Here is a 19,465-nt window from a genome sequence, read left to right as displayed (position 1 = left end):
TACAATATTGCTTCTATTTTGTTTCGGTTTTTTGGCCGTGAGGCACGTGGGATCTTAGCTCCCTGAACAGGGATCGAACCCGCACTCGCGGCATTGGAAGGCGAGGTCTTAACCACTGGACCGCCAGGGGAGTCCCCTAAATGTCTTTAAAAATGGAATCAGTAGCGGGTGAAGAACGGGCGTGATAAAGGGAAGCCCCCAGATGGTGATAAAGAGGGTGCTAGGTGACAGGGACATCCTTCAAGAGGTCCCGTCGAGGGTGACATGGAGTTCGGCTTAAATAACACGGGCAGTGGGAGCCCCTTGCTTCAGAGAAGATGGGAAGTACGCCCCTAGTCTGGGGACAATGAGGTCCTCGTCTTGAAGATCGCGTCTGGGGATGAAGAGAGCAGGGGTCTGTGGGTGGCGGAGGGCAGCGCCGATATCTACTGATATTGATACGCGCCCGGCAGCTACCACATCATGTTTCCTCACCAGGTAGATGCTATGACTCAGGCACAGGTGGGGAAACGGAGGCTCGGGGAGGCTTAGTGCCCTGTCCAAGGTCACCGGAGTCGTGTACTCTCAAGAAGGGAAGGGAAGACCCGTCCCCCTTTACCCCAGGGACACTTCCACCAGAGGCCCAGGGTACCTGCCGCCTTCCCTGCCCTGGGAGGCTCTGGAGGTAGGTACCCGGGTCTGTGTCGTTTCTGCAGCCCACGCCCAGCACAGACTGCACAAGGGAGGTCCCCGGGCTGTATCTGCTGCAGGAGATGCCCAGTCTGCTGACTGCAGATATTACACTTCCAAGTTCAACAACATTGACGCTGCACTTTTTTTTTTATTTTTTTGGCCGCACCACATGGCATGCAGGATCTTAGTTCCCCGACCAGGCAGTGGACGTGCGGAGTCCTAACCACTGGACCGCCAGGGAATTCCCGACGCTGCACCTTACTTAAAGTAAATTCTACCCAAGAAACACCTGTGGTGACCCTGGCCCACTCCTTGGAACCTGCCCAATTGAAGCTGAAAATCTGGGGGTGGGCCCAGCCGTCTGGGTTTCCACCGGCCTTCCTGGGACCCTGCTGCCCCCAGGTGTGAACCCGATCTCTCTCAATCTGTCTCAGCCACAGGTAGTTTCACTGTTGTGTTACCATCATCATCATCTTCATTTTATAGATGAGGAAACGGAGGCTCGTGGAGGCTTTTGCTTCACGCAAGAAAGAGGCAAGGGACCAAACAGTCCCACGTCAGAGACGGATATCCAAGCTGGCAGGTCTGGGGATGCATAACGCGCATACAGAAGGGCAAGGAGGAGGGACCACGAGGGCCTGGAAGGGACCCAGAGGCGGCCGGGGCCTGCCTTCTGCGTCGGACGCCTGCACCCACCGCGGGTGGGGCCCCGTGCACTCTCCAGGCGTCCATTTCACTCTCATGTTTACTACAGCAACAAATGTACATAGTTTTCCAACACTGGAAACAGAACATATGAGTGTAACTGACAGCAATTATAGACTAGATCCCGCAAGGGGCCTTGACTCAAAACTCCCTACGTGGAAAACACACACGTACCTCCTTCTCCCCTTGAATTTCCTAAATACTCTTCTTCTGACTGGGCAGGGCTCCCACCAAAGAGTGTCAGGCTTAACCGCCGCCCACAGACACTCCCCCAGAGCTTCCTCTTCTCACATACACCCCAACCCCGGCTGAGTTTTTTAAAAAGTTAAAAGATAAATAAGACACATACAAACTGCCTTTAACACTTTCCCTCAAACATTTGCACATAATTAATTCACTGTTCATCAGTTAGGAATGGGTCTTTTATACTCTGTCAATAAAGAGAGGGCAACTCGGGCCCCACCCAGTGTAACTGTGAACGCACCACGGTGCAGTCGGGAGGCTGTTCCCGGGAAGGGCCTGGAGCCGCTGTGCTGGAGACGGAAGGGCTCCCGCCGCCCACGTCCTCCCAACACCCCGCCCCAGCGGCAGGCGGGACTGGGGGCTGCCCGCCTCTCCGGCCCCTCTCTCCCGCTCATACCACTGCTCCAAGGGGCTTCCAGTGAGTCACCGTGAGCAGCTGGTGACCAGGGACGGCGTGAATGAGAGGCCCGGCTTCCTCGGTGCTGGTATTTAGAACAGCACACAAACTCCCACCCCTGCTCCTCCACCTGCTCAGACCTCCCGGAAGCTCCCCCAACTCCGCCTGCCGCCCCCTCCCTCGCTGGCCCTGCCCTGGATCCCATCTCGCCGGGTGGTCACTCCCTGCTTAGCGTCCTTCCCGAGCGTCCACAGGGTCTCACCACAGAGCCCTGAGCTTCGCAGGCCAGGGGCTGGCTCCCCCTCCGTTCCTGGGGCTAGACTCCAGGGTCCAGCTAAACCCGCGGGCCGGGAGTCCCACCTGGACAGGACGTAAGCGTGCGATCCCGTGCGTCTGAGTTTTGCCGGTACGGCACGGCCCCCTCTGCCTGGGACGCTGGTTCTCAACCTCAGCTGCTCGCTAGACTCAGCTGGGGGATTTCAAAGGTCCTGACACCACAGCCACACCAAAGTCCCGAGAGATCAGAGTCTCTGTGGAGTGAGGGGCCCCAGCATCAGTATTTTTCAAGACCCCCAGTGTTTCAGGGGCATCCGCGGAGAGGACCACGGCTCTCAGCTATGGGCCCCTCCTCTACACCCTTTCTTCTCCCCTCAAGCTCCTCTACTCAGCCGACAAGACCCAGCACCTCGCCAGCCTGCCAGGCGTTGGGAAGCCGTGTGCCGGTGGGTGGCCGAGCCTGCCTCGAGCACCCGAGTTAGAGGCCTCAAGGCTCCCCTGCCCCAGCTCAGTCGACAGCAGCCCTGCCCCAGCCTAGGCCACCAGACCAAGTCCTGGTCCCCCTGCTGGGTCCTCTCCACCCTGCTGACGCAGGTCCTTTCACGTGAGTGGTTGCTGATATTCCTAGCGTCTCTGGTCTGATCTATTCCGGGTCATACACTCACTCCTTCACTCGTTCGGCAAACACTGCTGATGCCTCTACTCTCTGCCCAGGCCTGGGCCGCACAGCAAGGAGAAGGCTGTGGGGCTGAGCGAGAAGCGAGCACACGACACCGTAAGTCAGTTTCCGTTGCCTCCACCAAAAGAAGAGTTACCCCTCAGGGTAAAAGTACTAGGACAAAGCTGAGCGCTTCACAGGGGCTGCTTAAGGGGGCTGGGGGGACAGGTCCCTCGGCCATCAGGATGCCAGTGCCTGTGTCCGTGCACTGCTCCTCGTACAGCACCTGACCCAAGGTTAATGCACGACTGGCAACCTTCACCACTACACACTGACGAGCCTAATAATAACCTTCACGTCTACACCTTCTGAAAGCACACAGAAAGGTGACACTGTGCTAAACATAGCTCAGAAAATATATAAAGCAGAAACGGATGAGAAATGCTCTCTTAAAGAACACGCCTGGAAGCGTGGCTGTCAGAGGAGACGGTGCTTTAGCGTCCATCCTGGGTGCCTTTCTTAGCAACAGGGCCCTGTTTTGTCTGAACCAGCAAACACGCAGCAAACAAGTTAGATCTCCTGCCTCCCTTGCGGCTGGCCTTGGCCGTGTGATGCTGTCCTGGCACCTGCGGTGTAGCTGCAACACGACGGGGAGCTCTGCACTGCCTCCTGCTGAGCCCGGGAGCTGGAGCTGGTACCCGTGGGCATGAAAGCCATGCGCTGAGAACAGCTGAGCCAAGCTACGGAGGGAGCCTTGGGCGTGGATGGCACGGCGGCGTCCCGAAGCCGCCTCGGACTTTGCATGTCATGGGAGAAAAATAAACCTTTGTTTGTTAAGCTACCGAGGTCAGGGGTCTGATGCAGTCAAACAGCCCCCCGACTGGTACGTGTGCTCTGGTGGACAAGGAGAGCCTCAGACCCTCACCTCTGAACGGGGTAACGTATTAACTGTTATGAGGGGTTGGAAATTGCACGAAAAGGGCCTTGGTCAGAGCCTGGCATGCAGATGGCACTCAGTAAAGGGCAGGAATATAATTCTCATTTCTGGCAAAGCCCTGAGGCCCATGAGGTCATCCTGGAACATTCTAAGGTCAAACAGAAAACACAGGTAAGCGGGGTGCTAACTGAGCACCTTGCCGTGAACACCAGGCTGCCAGCCACACCACCCAACCCAGAGTCTCCAGGTTTCTTGCTGGAGCACAGCTGAGCAAGGAGATTTACCTTAAAATCAAGTTAGCATAGCATTTGTAGAAACCCGTGTTTCTACAAATTGTGTTACAGAAACCAGCCATGAAACCGCCCTTGGTAGGTCTGTTTACTCTGTGAAGCGTTTTCCATCTATCCTTTAGCTGATCTTCACTGCAGCCCCTGCAGCCGGGCAGGGGACCCGAGAACCCGGCACCCCTGCTCCCAGCCTCGGTGTCCCCCGCTGGGGATGGAGGGGGTCTACGGGCTGGCAGAGTGAAGGGGAGGAGGCACCACCCTCCCCTGGGCCCCCGTAGCCTTATTTTATTCTATCACTGCCCTGTCTGGCCCATTTGGTAGATGAAACAACTAAGGCTCGGAATGGTCAGGCGTCCGAGGCCCACGGCTGGAATCGCAGTCCAGCAGACACCTGGACCCAGGTGTGTCTGCGTCGGGGCCCTTCTGTCATCTGGGGGGCAGGTCCCCCCGGAAGCACAGGAGTGCAGATGACAACCGACAGCATGACTGGAAACGGGGAGGTCTAGGCCGGCCTGGCACTGGCGAGGCCCTGGGGCCTTGGGAGGTGTTTTTGCTCTGTGTTTTTAATCCTTGTATCCCTCCAGTTGGCCCCATAAATGCCCTGACATTTCCCCCATAGAGGCTGTATTTAAATTTAAAAGCTATGTGGGAAAGAATGAAGCACCTCTCTGTAGGCGTCATGCCGGTGTTCACACCAAGTCATGTGCGGTGTGATAAAGGAGGCTGGGCTGCAGAACCAGCAGGCCTGGGCTCAAGTCCCTCCGGCCCCCCGCTCCCCTCCACACCCCTGCGAGAAGCAACCAGGCACAGGGCGTAACCACCAGCGTCTGCTTGCCCGGCCGGCACAAGACCCCACAGAGGCAGCCCAGCACCCGCTTTCTCCCGCTAAGGAAGCCACAGCCACACTCATATCTAGACAACCAAAGTCACACTGGGTTCATTTCTTGAATAAAACACCACCCACAGGCACTTGCCAGGGAGATTTCCTGTGAGTCAGTTGGAAGAAACTGATCAATCAAGGAACTTAAAACAGGTGAATGCAAGCAACCAGCTTTGAGCTATATTTAGAATGTCAGAGAGAGACAGGCCTCAGATTTGGATGTTAATTTGGAAACATCAAAAGGCAGGCTGTTTCTTTTCTCTCTTTACTCTAAAAAAGAAGGCTTTTCAAATTGTTTTTCAAACTTCTACGCCCAGACAACATAAACAAGGCACAGACAGTTACTCCCCCCCCACAGATTTGGCCAAAGGCAGCTGATAAGAAGGTAGCTGACCTCCAGATTAAAAGCAGGTAACTTAAAATTCCGTAGGAGGTGTTTCCTGTTTGCAGAGTACAAACATTCTTTTCTTTCAGAATGCCCCCATGGTGTTCAGCTCATTGCAACAAACGTTAACAGAGACAAACGCGATAGGAAAAAAGTCATTCCTATCAAGGGTCTTACGGTGTAGAAGGTGCCAAAGTAAATAATGACAGTCCCACAGTGAAAATCAGGATAATCCTCGAATATTCTCTCTCAAACAGTCTCACAAACACCACTGGGACTGTTTGCAAAGCACTACAGAACGTTACGACCACAGTAAGAAAGAATTTAGTCAGCATTCTCAGTTATGAGGACCCTTGCACATGTGTGGCTGAAAAGGGCTCTTGGAAGACCAGACTGCAGTTCCTCACATACAAGACGCCCCAGGCAAGCCTTCCCTCCTGTCACAAGCACTCCCAGGCCTGTCACTTCTCCCCTACCCCTCTTTTCACTTAATTATTTCCCTACCAGATAAAACGGAAGCAACGTTTCTGCATCTGGGCCAGGATGATAGATTTCTACATTGAAGCAGTGCAGAAATCACCATGGTCAGTCACAAGGAACTCTTCATTCTTAAGACTGTTAGACGAAGAAAGATCTCGACTGGGAGCCTTCCCAGCCACAGAGAATGTCACCCAAACGATTGAGGAACTACATACTGATTTAGGCAACAAATGCTGCATTCTGATGGTTACTATGGATTTTGTTACTGATGAAGAATCAAAGACTTGGCCTGGGGACATGTGTGTGTGCACATGTGTGCGTGCATCTGTATGTGCTTGTGAATGTGCCCGTGTTCGGGGTTTTCTCATGACCACACGGCCCTTGAGACCCTTACTGTTCTCCTGGTCTGAATGCTCTGGAAGCATCCTGAGGCCGCACTGGGCTGTGTACGGCACTTGTACTGAGAGCATGGCATTGTCTGAAGTCCCGTGGGGGAAACCAGGGCCCGTTCTGTGCAGAGAGCGCTTTATAAACGTGAGAGAGGGTGACTTGGCCTGGGGCAAGTTCTTACACAAACACATCCGGGCTTTTCAGTGGAGGTTTCTCATCAGGCTGCATTCAATCCCAGACTCAACGGAAACTGCTGGTCAGACACATTCTTTGTTGACATAACTGCACATTTTTCACTTACAAACATCCCGTGGAGAACGTCTTTTCCCAGTTTCAGTGCATGAATCAGAAGTGGAAAGCTGAGGAGGAGGGAGGACTGGGAGGGGGCGCCCCGGAGCGGGGGCTCAGCCCTGGGCTACTCACCGTGGTCGTGGGCGAACACCAGCAGCTCCAGCCCCACCAGCATCCGAGCCAGCTCGTCGTAGCGGCCGCAGTGCTCCCCCGCTCCGTGGGACACAAAGACCAGGGCCCTGCAGGGACGAGAGATGGTCGTTAGGAAGGCGCAGGCCACGGAGGCCGTATCCAGGGCGGGGCAGGGCTCCCGCAACATCAGCGGAGAGTCAAAGACTAAATCACGGGTCTAAGTGAGAGGGCACGCTGTTAAAACATGGGCTTCAGGGTCACCCAGAACGGAGCCGGTTCCTAGAGAACAGTCACCACAACAGTGTCTCCAGCCGCGGGCTGAGGGAGTCCTGGGAGCTCACTTCTGCAGGTGCTGGTGTACGGGGGGTCCTCCATCGGCCCCACCCAAGGGGCCAGACCTGAGCCAATCAGGGCACCATGGTCGCAGCCACAGTCACTGGCTCAATTGGCTCCAGCCAAGCGAATGGGTCCAGGAGGAGCCGACCCTAGAGGACAGGTCAACCCGAGAGAGGAGAGGCACGAAGGGGGAAGCCAGCCCTAACGGTGCTGTCTGGGCCCTGAATCCAGCTAGACCTGAAGCCAGCCCGCTCCCAGCCCTGCTCCCAGCCCCGCTCCTGGCTGTGCTGTGCAGGCACTGGGTTTTCTGTCACTTGTGCCGATAGACAGCTCTTCCCACTGTCGTGCGGATAACTCCATTCCGCACGTGCTTGCCCTCAGCTGCTGGAGTTTGTGCTCCATGAGCAGCTTTTCTTCTCTTCCCCTCTTTGCCCACCTGGCTCCCTCCTCCCTCCCTTCCAGGCCCCGCTCAGGGCCCCTCCTCTGAGGGAGATTCCACAGCTTCCTCTGGGCTCCAAACCCTCTGTCCAGCAGGGGCCAGGCGGCTTGCTGCCCTCCCCGCTGGCTGTAACCTTCTTGAGGACACACTGACTCTTTCTCTCTTGCTGCCTCTTTGTGGCTGGCACAGTTTTGAGCTACAGCTGGCACTCTGCAAATGCGGTTGGAAGGGAGGGAGGGAGGGAGGGAGGGAGGGAGGAAGGAAGGAAGGAAGGAAGGAAGGAAGGAAGGAAGGAAGGAAGGAAGGAAGGAAGGAAGGAAGGAAGGAAGGAAGACGCTGTGACATTTTGAAATAAACGCGGTATCTCGCACCCAAGATCTGTGCAGCGGAAGCCTCATGACTGAAAGCAGAGCCTGGCTGGGCGCTCAGTCACCCCCACCGAAAGCCTTCCGTGCGGTGAGCCCACCTGCGGACACAGAGAGCAGCCCCCATCACACCGCGCTCACCCCAGAGTCACCCAGCAGTGGAGGGCTACAGGAGGGCACTCAGATTCTTGAATATACAACTGCCCAGACTAGTACTCATAGCATGAGGCCCAGAGAGGCTAGAGTCCCCTTCAGGCAAGGAGGGAACTGCTGTGAGCCACGCCCATAAAGACAAGGGGGAGGGGGAGGAGAGGGGAGGACAGCAGCTGCCCCTTCACGGAGCATCTCCTATGTGTCAGTTCCTCTGCTAAGTCCACGTACAGGATTTCTAATCCTCATAATCATCCTACCTTTACCTTCTTTACAGCTGAGAGTGAAAACCAGAGAGGTCACACAGCAAGTGGTAGAATGTAGATCAGAGCATGTCACCACCCGGCTTCCAGGTCTCCAGTGGGCAACCAGCAGGCTCAGAGTACAAGTCGTCCTGTCCCTTCCTGTGTCACCACTCCTCGACCCCTTCCCGCTCACCGCCCGTCCTCACCAGGGGCTTCCAGCCATTCTTCAGCAGCGCCAGCTCTTCCCACCTCAGGGTCTTTGGCCCCTCTCCCCCGAGCACCCTCCCCCAGATCTCCCATGGCTGCTCCTCGTGCCCGGGACTCATGCAAGACGTCTCCTAGAGCGGCCTCCATCCCTCAGGCCTTTCTGACCTGCACTGGGCCCTCACTACACATCACAGTTTGCCCTTGTTTGCACTGGGCCCGTACTGCACATCACAGTTTGCTCTTGTTTGCACTGGGCCCGTACTGCACATCACAGTTTGCCACTGCTTTGCTATTCACTTGCTCACCTGGTTCCTGGCTCTCTCCTCCACTTCAAGGTCAGCTCAAGAGGCCAGAAGCCTTGTCCATCTTGCTGCTGGCAGAATCCCAGAGCTGCCGCAGCCAAGTGGCACTGGCACATATGTGGTGAGTGAACAGACTCCTGTGTTCTCTCTGCGGCTCCCCTCTGCCAGGGTGTGTAGGGGCAGAGGGACCCCACATTCTATTCTTTGAGCAGTGCACAAAGCACCAGAACTAACCTCAGTTTCCTTTTGCATCTGTCCTCCCTGCCCTTTTCCTAAAATACAACAGACATTTCACACCCTCTTCATTGCTCCATGGAATGTCCAGCCACCTCTGTTTGATCAGACATCAATTTGGGCAGATTACACCTGCCCACCTGACACTTCCGGGGTCGGCCGGTGGGATTTCTCTCAGCTACCCAGAAGCATGGCTGGAACCTCTGAACAGCCATCATCGGCCATCGGCACAAGGGGCTGTGCTCCCAGAAGGGGCAGCTCAAGCACTTTAATATCCTTGGGGAATGTGGCAGCTGCTGGATTAATTCAGCCCACAGTTAACACAGACAGACAAGCCGGGTCACGTGACAGCCAGCCTCTCCCTGCGGTCAGGACCCACTGGGTGTAGGAGGACTTCAGAGTCTCAATCTGCATCCACAGGAGTGGCACACGGCCATCACTGCCACCATGCTGGGAACTGTCTGTTAACAGAACCCACCCTGGACACCACGTGGGGGAGAACGGGTGCTCTTACTGTACAGGAAGAACTTCTTCCCCAGCGGTTCTCAACTCGGGCCACAACCTGAAATCACCTGGAGAGCTTTCCAAAGTGCCAAGGCTGTGTCCCACCCCCAGCAGCAGCTCTGGTTAACTGGTCTGGGTGGGAGAGTGCCCCAGAGGTTCCGCTGTGTGGCCGAGGCAGAGAAGCGCCTCTCACCACGTGCAGCGTGGCCAACGATGCCGCTCAGGCGCCACGTGGGACCCCCAGTGGCGAGAAAGCAGCCCTTCTGGCGTGGAGACTCCCAGCCGCTTGGGAGCCTCTTACCTCCCGGGGGGACACGCTGGGACAACCACAGGCTCATCGGGACCGCGGCAGAGGCTTCTGAGGCATGCTGCCGCCACCCCTGTGGAAACCAGCAGACCGACGTGGCCATCCACTGCGGGCAGCAGAGGCCTCTGCCACCCCCCACCCCCCGCACAGGTGGGCAGCACCTGCACGCTCGCCTCCCCCAGACCCAGGCCAGGCTTCTCCACAGACACGCCCTCCGGCACTGGCCTCGTTCCGGTCCTGAGCTGCTGCTGCCATAAGTGGGGTTCTCCGTAGTTCCTGGTTTCAGCTCTCACCTGGACCCCGATTCTGAAACACCAGTCTCCCCTCCTGCTCCCCACACTTCCTTGTTCCCTGGACCTGAGCCTTTATTTTGCAGAATCTGTCTAGCAAAGAGAAGATCCAGTCACATGAGACTTCCCGCTGCGTCAGAGAGAAGCTGCTGGCCCCGTGGTCACGCCCTTATCTCCCTTCTCCCCTCGGCCGAGGGCTACCCTTCTTCCTAGCGCTCAGATAAGCAGATCAGGGTGCATTGCTAAATGTTTAATAACCGTAGTGAGTGGTCCTCATTTGTAGCGTTTGCCAGTTTCCATGGTGTAAATGCTCTCAGCACAGCGGATTTCCAGTTATTAACGTGACACCACTGGACACGGTGCTGGGGAGAGGTGTACACAGTCGACTCCCAAGAGCCAGGCACGTGGGCGCCAGCAGGGAACCCCTGCGCCAACCAAGGCCTCTCTGGGGACCCCTCTTTCTGACTGTGCTTGGACTGTCGCTTGGGTCTCAGGCCTTTTCTGACCACTTCAGGTGAAGGGTCCCTTCAGCACGCGACACCATCTGAATTACTGGTCCACGGCCACGCTTTGCTTGGCCTCCCCTGACCCCTGACCGGCATGTACTCTCCAGAGCAGAGGTCTCATTTATCTCATTTATGACGAAGTTCCCAGCTGAGGAAGATGCTGGCGCACACAGGAACTTAGGAAGGATGTGCTGACAGGCTGCAAGACCCCTGGAGCCTGGATCCCTCTGCCTACCGCATCCCACAGGCTCAGACCTCATGCCCAGGGTGTCCCTCTGCTTGGCCCCACCCACCCGTCAGGACACCCCCCCTCCCCCGGGCAGACCTTCCTGCCTCCCCCCACCCCCAAGGGCTGCTGTAGGTGGAGCCTCGGCTCATTGTCCCATCCTGTGATCTAAACCTGAGGCCGGGCCCCAGCCTCTCCCAGGTCCCCACCTCGTTGCCACGGGGACATCCAGCCATGTCCCGAGCTGCGTGTTTACGCTGTGTCTTTGGGGAAAAGGGAACCCCCCCCAGCACATTCACCACTGCATGCTGGCCGCCACTTGGCATCGCTCCTTTGGCGTTTCACGTGGAGACCCCGTGATTACATTTCAGCTCTGGGAAACATAGCACTGTGGAACCAGCATGCCAAGTAAATAAACACCAGCCTCACTCAAGGCTGTGAATAGGGAGCGACGGCTGAAGCCAGCACAACTTGGTTTGATTCCCGGCATTGCCACGCGTGACCCCGGGCAAGGCCCCTAGCCACTCACAGGATGGCAGCAATGGCAGTCCTTTGACTGAGATCACCCAGAAATACTGACTCAAGGCTTATCACGTGCCAGGCCCCAGGGACAGGAGATGGACCAACAGCACTGTCCTGCCCTCACACAGCTGACAGTCTAGTGGGAAAGACAGATCTCAGCAGAGAACACACGTCAGTGTGTGTTGTGAGAAGCACCGTGAACACAGAGCGGGGCGGCAGGGAGCCTGATCTGCCCTGGTGGGAGCGGCCGGGAAGGCAGGCTGAGAAAGAGACAGGCGTGGTGGGAACGAGAGCTGTCCTTTGCAGGGTCCTGCCCACCCCAGGCCCAGAGAAAAGGCCTCCCATCCGGACGCTGCTGCGAAGAGCCGGGGGTTCTGCATGCAGAGGATGGGACCGAGCAGGGCAGTGACCTGATCTGACTTCCTGAAGCCCCCGGGGCTGCTGTGGACAACAGAGCAGGGAGGCAGGGGACGACGTCTGCCAAGGAACCCGCGTGGCCAGGCCCCCAGCAGGTGCCAGGGAAAGCGATCCCCTCCCTCCTTCCTCCCCTCATGTTTGCATCCTCGACAAAGGACGGCAGCAGAACATCAGCGAGGCCGTTTATGCAGACAAGGCAATACCCGCAGCGGCAGGAACGAGGCTCCAGAAGACGCTGGCGAAGATCTTTTTCCTGGAACTTCTTCACCGGCTGCAGCCAGTAGGGAGCCAGTCGTTCCCGTTCCGGGAGAGGGCGACTGCCGGGCCCGGCCCCAGGAGCAGATGGCCTGCCTGGCATCCAGCCCTGGGAGGTGGGGCAGCTCCCAATAAAGCACATGCCGCCTTGAGATGAACACACTGCGGAGCTCCTCGGCACTTACAAGCCAGGGCCGGTTTATCTGTGCCCAGGTTTGACAAAGTGGAACTTGCCCTCCATCAAATAACTGATTCTCTTTATTCCTCTGCTTGTTCACTGTTTAAGTGACTGACCTCTCTGGGGCTCAGTTTTCTCAGCTGTAAAAGGGGGACAATCGTAAAACCACTGACCACAGAGGAGTCGCAAGGTAAACAAGAAAACAGGTGTGGAATGCTCTGGGTCCTGCCTGGCACTGTCCTCGGTGAGGATGTTTCTCCGACGGCACAGGGGGTCCTACTTGCAGCCTGGAGGCCGGGTTCACGCTGCAGCCCCCGTGAGCTGGCTCTGCACCTCTGTGGGCCTCGGTTTCTCCACCTGTGAAACGGGGGCACTGGCGCCTCCTTGATGGGGTTGGAGATGAAATGAGAGAATGTATGTGAAAATACGCTGAGGGGCTCCGCAGCCCCTGTCATGGGCTCTGCCTCACTCACCCGCTGGACAGGGAGCCCATTCATGGACCCACACTGGGCAGAGGCCCCGGAAGGGCGGGCGGGGAACGGGCCAGCCGCCTCACGTGCTTCGAAGGCAGAGAGCGGTGCTGGGATGCAAAGAACTCAACCCCACCTGTTTCCTACAGGACTTTGGCCTCGGCTGGGACCTGCCCCCACCTCCGTCTGCACACCGGTAGGGTGGGCACATGGCCGTCGGGAGAACTGAGGGGAACAATGTCAAACACTCGGCCTGGCCTGGCTGCAGGAGAAGACGTCAGCCCCCTTCCTGTGCACCCTTCTCCCAGACATGCCGACTCATCAAGAAGAACTGACTGTCCAGCTGAAGAGATGTTCTGCTCGTTTCATTAGGGAAAAAATTCAGAAAACCAAGGATTTCTTGGAGGAGATTTTTGGTCGGAGGGACACAGTAGATGTCTGCACCACCAGGCAGCAGCTCAGGTGGGGTCACCTGACCCAGGAAGCGGCAGCCTTTGTGGGCACCAGCCCCACTGACCCTCATAACGTCCCCCAATGCAGGGGGCGGGAGGGGATCCTCCTGCCTCTTCAGGGGCTGTACTTGCTTATTTCCAAGGCGTCCCACTCAGACAACTAGATGGTCAGAGAATCATCCACATCCACCACCCTCTTTACTGCCAAATTTTATGACTTAAAAAAATTCCCCCGGGGCTTCCCTGGTGGCGCAGTGGTTAAGAATCCGCCTGCCAATGCAGGGGACATGGGTTCGAGCCCTGGTCCGGGAAGATCCCACATGCCGCGGAGCAACTAAGCCCGTGCACCACAACTACTGAGCCTGCACTCTAGAGCCCGTGAGCCACAACTACTGAGCCTATGCTCTAGAGCCCGTGAGCCACAACTACTGAGCCCACGTGCCACAACTACTGAAGCCCGTGTGCCTAGAGCCCGTGCTCTGCAACAAGAGAAGCCACCCCAATGAGAAACCCGTGCACTGCAGTGAAGAACAGCCCCCGCTCACCGCAACTAGAGAAAGCCCGCGCGCAGCAACGAAGACCCAACGCAGCCTTAAAAAAAAAAAAAAAAACCCCAGCACATGTGTCACCAGGCCTGCGGGTGGGACCGTGAGGCTGGCTTGGACCCCTTCCCCATAACGAGAGCGGGAGCACGCCGGGCTCTGCAGAGTCCAAACCCAGCTGCCGGAGGACTTGTTTCCTCCTCCCTGGCAGGGCTCCCACAGCGTGAACAGTGTGCAGCGGGGACAGAAATAGAACAGAGCCAGTGAAGGGGGTCTAAAACTTCACAGAGGGAACTAGAAATAGACCTGTCGTTTGTAAAACAGATCGATAATGCCTATCCCCCGGGCCTTGTGAGGAACGATTGAGAGAATGTATGGAAAATAACCCAGCGGGACGCGGTGGGCAGCCAGGCGTTATGTAAGGGCCAGTGCTGACAGCTGGTATTTACTTTGGCCAGACACTGGTCTAAGTGTGCTGGGCGCTAGCTCACTCAGGGCTCAGAACCCAGAGGTGGGCACTGCTAGATGCCCCATTTTACGGACGAGAAAAGTGGGGCCCCGAGAGGCGAAGCAGCTCTCCTGGGGTCACACAGCTGTAGGTTTTGAACCCTGCACGCTGGGCCACTGTGGGACCACGTGATAAGGGGAAGACACCACGTGACCATGTCCAGATGTGCAGTCAGGTGGTGTCCCGATGGCCCTCGCCCTGAGCAGTAGTGGGAGACTGCAGACCACCTACGGAAGGTCTGCTCTGAGTCGATAACCCTGAGATAAGCACAGCAGGCCCTTCGTTCCCCCTGACTTACTGGACTTACGAATACAAAGCGGGGCTGAAGGCCTTGAGTAACCCATGGTGCTGCCTTCCCAGAGCCTCCAGAGCGGAGGCCTGGCCTGCCCGCTGCCCATGTGACTCCCCCTCCCGTCTGGGCCCCCACTCCCCACCGCCCTCCCTCCTGCTCTGATCTGACCCTGGTCCTCCAGGCCGGCCGCTCCTGCCTTCCCCGCTGGAGAGCGTGGCCGGGTCCCCAGAGTGCACGTGTAAGGCGTGGCCGGCGAGCCCGTGAGGCCCTCTTCCACTTCCTCTCGATGACGCGCATGCCCCCCACCCAATACCAAGATGCTCCCAGAAACAGAAGACGAGCCAAGCGGAGACCACCGAGCTTCCCCACATCCCTGCGTTCTGAGCTGTACCCCTCACCACGAGCTTGCTTCCGGGTCGCCCGAAAGGCCAGATCTAGAGAGCTGAAAGCTCATCCTGCGCACCCACAGGCCCTGCAGACAGAGCCGCCCGCCTCCCTTCCCCTCTGGTCTGCGTGCCCTCCTGGTTCAGAGCACCCTGCAGCCTCCAGGGTGACCACTGCCCAGCCGGAGCTCATGTCCACGCCCTGATTACTCCACACCCTGGCAGCTGGTTATGCTTGTCTCTAGGCTGGAGGTGTCTCCTGCATCTCTTAGCTGCCCCAAGACACAGAAGCGGAGAAACTCTATCTGCTGAGTGCGGTCAAGTCACCCTGCTGAATGAGCTCCCTGCTTACTGCGCCCCCAGGACACCACGTGGCCCACTTAGCCCAGCACTGAACCCCTGAGGCCAGGAGTTTCTTCCTCACTTCCATGGAAATCCTTCATGCTGCAACTGGCTCCATCTGCTGAAGTTCCGTCCTCGTGGGAAGGAGGGGCCAGGGCCCCCGTCCTTTCGAGTGCATTGTGTCTGGGGCCACTCAGGGGGCCAAGTCCACACATCTCTCTCTATGGAGATCGACAGCTACAGACCTGGCTTTAAGATACTCGTGCTATATCAATCCATTCACTTTATTTTTATCTCACAGACCAGTAACATTGCAGAAAAACACACCTGTGGTCCACAAACGTCCTTCTGTAAGACCTGACGGGAAGGCCACAGAGAAAACCTAGAGTCACCAAAAATGGGTGAGCTTTAAAAATCAGCTCTCCCTGAGTTTGGACCCCACCTCCGCTATCTGAGCAAGTCACTCAGGTAGGTACCCGTAGAAAGGGAAAAGCCATCCCCGCCTCACAGAGGTGTAAAAGACGATGCCCTCGGGATGCCCGCCCAGCGCATGGTGCACGGCTTCCTCTCCCTGTCAAGCCCGTGGTGGCACTGCGTGAGCCAGGCCATCTGAGAACACGCCAAGGGTGCTTGCACTTGCAACCACTGCTCCACACAGCCATGTGGCTGCCAGGCAGGTCACCTCCCGGTCTTCCGGTCGGGGTATTCGGGGTTGTATACACATCAGCAGGCCCACCTGTGCCCCATATGGACCTAAACCCAACAGGAGGTCGCGACTCGAGCCATTTTGACGTGGGAGCAGTGCTGATCACTGTCAGCCCACCCAACTCTGCAGGACCTCTCCACTCCCCCGGCTGCCAGCCAGACACAAGTCTTCCCGGCTGCCACCAAAGAGGGGAAGCAGGCATGCAGCAGGACGACAGCCGCCTGGGACCTTGGCTGCTTCAGCAGCTCTCACTGCGACCCACGCACGTCCACGGCAAGAAGGGCCTGGCTTGGCAGATTCGCACGACGGGGTGCTTTCAAAAACCCCACTTAGCCTAAATCCTCATATGCCAACGTTATTAAAACGTTAAAAAAAACAGGTAATGTGTGTGTGTACGTTATAACATAAATATAATTTTATTTTAAAAATGGTAAGAACGGCATATTTTGAGTGCCTGTGTGCCAGGTGTGGGGCTCTGCGCTCTGTATGCACAATCTCATCGCCCAGGCTGGAAAAGCTCTGGATCTCCTGGAGCCTTTTCAGATGTCAGTTTATTCCCTCTTCATAAGTGCCCATTCTTATTTTATAGAATGTTTTATAGCCAAGTCTTCCTGGATCCTGTTGGAAGTTACTGGAAAGTTTCTAAATTTCTTGCAGCAAAGCTACCTGATAATACATTTCTTCGAGTCCTCAGAAGGATGCCCTTCTGTGGAGCTGCAAAGTCTTTTGGGTTTCTGGTGATTTTCATCGTTTGCTCATCCTTTTTGAAAAAGGTCAAGATGTGCCCAGTGTCAAGAATTGAGGGGCAATTGTGAGGGTCCTGCCCAAACCTTTTAGTCCAGATGAAGCAAAAGGTGCAGAACTACCCCTAGGGAGCCACCAGGACTCACAGGAGGAGGAGTAATTAATGTTCCTGGTGAATTTATGAAGGGACAAAGGCCACCAAATCTCCACAAGTATAATATGAAAAAACGCACACACCCACACGCACAATTTATGTAAGTTTGAAAAAGGAATATGGGTCATTTTGAAAAATGGAAAACTACAGACAAGCATAAAGAAAAATCAAATCCATCCATAATCCCACCACCCAGTGATACTGTCAGGAACATTATATTTCCTTCCAGGTTCTCCCTCTCCACAGACATTAAATTTTTGTTTTTCATTATTTGTAAGTTAATTATAAATTTATAATTACAACCTACAATTGTAATTATGGTTTATAATTGTAATCACACTTATGTTCCACCTTGGACCCTTCTTTTGATTCCTCAACGTCTTTCCATGAAGTTTCCTGCAGGAAGTGCGGCACCACCTACTTCCAGAGCTGTTGTGAGTGAACGGACAGAACACCTGAGAAGGCCCCCCGGCACTGCACCCACACCTGGGAAGTACCCAGGAAATGGTTAGACGATAAACACCCCTCCTGCATCCAGAGCAGACATCACTAATCAACCACAGCTCCCTGTTCTGCTGAACCCAGGAAGCCTGAGCCTTTTCAGCTCCATACTCTGGACTCATACTGTGTTCCTACACTGGGCCCTGGTTTTGAAAAGGCTGGTTCTGAACAGCTTCAATTCCCAATTCCCCCAGGATGACGTCACCACCACCTGGAGCATCAAGGCTCTCGCATTCTGTGGACCTGTAGCTGGTCCTTCTGCATTCAGCACGGCCTTCACGAACGAGTACCGTGAAACCACTGCACATAGGTTCCAAAATCGGGGTCTGGCCTCAAATTCTCTCGCTAGGAATCCAGTAGATGGGAGACGTCCCAGCAGAACGACAGTGATGGGGCTGGATTTAGTTTGAGACCAGGGCTCCTCGATTCCTGGGCCATCAAAGGAACACTGTCACACAACCCTCCAGACAGCAACACACGGAAGCCGATGGTGCCCCAGGAGGTGTCACAGGACGCCTGGAGCAGCCACTCTTCCAGCACTGACCCCACTCAGCAAAGGCTTCCCTGTGCAAGGATAATGAAATCCCAAAGTTGGCCTGCCCTGAAGTCAGTCAACTAGGAAATCACAGGCCACACCTAAGGTGTGTTTCCATACAAATGTGCAAAAGCAAATCCAGCATCAACCAGCTTGAAGCAGAGGGGGATGGACAGTCTGATGCATTTTTAACCCGTAATTTATCACACTGCTAACATCTCTCTTTGGGCACTTATCGCATCCCCCCCGGGCCACCCGGATGCCGGCCTTACCTAGCCTGCTAAGGTGATATCTCACCTACTCTGCAGAGCCCGTGGGCTCCTGCGACTGACAGGTGTGCCTGCAGTCAGGGCCAGCAGGGAGCAGCATGCGGTGCCACCCCGGCACCAGGCACAGGGGGTCCGCACCAGCCTCGCCCCCAGCCCTACTGTCCTCGTTTCTCTGCAGAGGACGTATCCCCAGACTGCTTTCCACTCTGCTTCCAGCACACGCACTCCTGGGTCTCTGCCAGCTTCTCCTGGCTGGCTCCCCTCAGCCCTCCGCCCCACGTGGCTGTCCCCGAGAAGACCTGGGCCTGGCAGAGCAAGGCTGAGGTTCCTCCCCAGCCCACAGCCTTAATGTCTGCAGGCAAAGAAAGGTGTCTCCAGAATGCACAAGACTACCACATCTCCTAAGTGATACGTCTCTTGACCTTTCAAGACTCGATCTCGTCTTGCTCTGCACACAGCCTTTTTCTGAGCTGGAAGCCCTCTGAAAGCAGAACCCTGGGGCAAAAAGACTGACATCTGACACCATCCTTTTATTATAATTGTCTCTAACTCCTTACTTACATGCCTACGATTTTATGTATTCTGACTATCACTAATATCCTAAAATATGCCAGCTGAGGAAAACAGTGTACAATTGAAAACAAGACAAAATGGGACTTCTCTGGTGGCGTGGTGGTTAAGAATCCACCTGCCAATGCAGGACACGTGGGTTCGAGCCCTGGTCTGGGAAGATCCCACATGCCGCGGACCAATGAAGCCTGTGCACCACAGCTGCTGAGCCTGCGCTCTAGAGCCCACGAGCCACGACTACGGAGCCCGTGTGCCACAACTACTGAAGCCCACGTGCCTAGAGCCCGTGCTCCGCAACAAGAGAAGCCACCGCAATGAGAAGCCCACGCACCACAACGGAGAGTAGCCCCTGCTCACTGCAACTAGAGAAAGCCCACATGCAGCAACAAAGACCCAATGCAGCCAAAAATAAATTAAAAATAAATAAATTTATTTTAAAAAAAAAGAACCACACCCGGCACAGAGCAAGCCGCTCACTATGTTGATGGATTCCTTCAGCTTTGAAGGAAAACTTGCTCATTCCAGCAGAGGGTAGTTTGGGTTCAGGTGGGAAGTTCGATTTAGGTGAAAAGACAGGTGTGGACTCCTCGCCGGCCCCCTGAGCCTCCGGCGCTCGAGGTGCATCCTGGGCGCGCGCCACAGGCAGCCAGCCTCCAGCTCGGCCTCTGCTTTGAGCCCTAGGCCCACCTCTGCGGCCGCGCCGGCCACCCCTGCAGCCTCTGGACATGGAGCCCTGGGCCTGACCCCCCGAGATGGGCCTCGCCTCTCACATGCGCTCTCT

General features: G+C 56.1%; 1 protein-coding gene across 6 annotated transcripts in view; it reads right to left on the bottom strand.

Annotated features, from left to right (window-relative positions):
• The window catches only part of MGLL (monoglyceride lipase), a 231,021-nt gene that overhangs the window by 60,913 nt on the left and 150,643 nt on the right, over positions 1–19,465 (bottom strand). For 5 of the 6 annotated variants that reach the window (XM_082414021.1, XM_082414018.1, XM_082414017.1 and 2 more), the window contains one exon: positions 6,734–6,840. In XM_082414021.1, the coding sequence (XP_082270147.1) occupies positions 6,734–6,840 (107 nt within the window). Of the gene's footprint in view, positions 1–6,733; positions 6,841–11,986; positions 12,196–19,465 lie in introns of those variants that run through there. The other variant, XM_082414019.1, reaches the window with a different exon arrangement.

This window comes from Balaenoptera physalus (genome assembly GCF_965194825.1).
Source record: "Balaenoptera physalus genome assembly, chromosome: 11".
Taxonomy (NCBI): Eukaryota; Metazoa; Chordata; class Mammalia; order Artiodactyla; family Balaenopteridae; genus Balaenoptera; species Balaenoptera physalus.
Note: the sequence above shows the minus strand (reverse complement) of the source record. Positions and strands in the feature narration are given on the sequence as shown.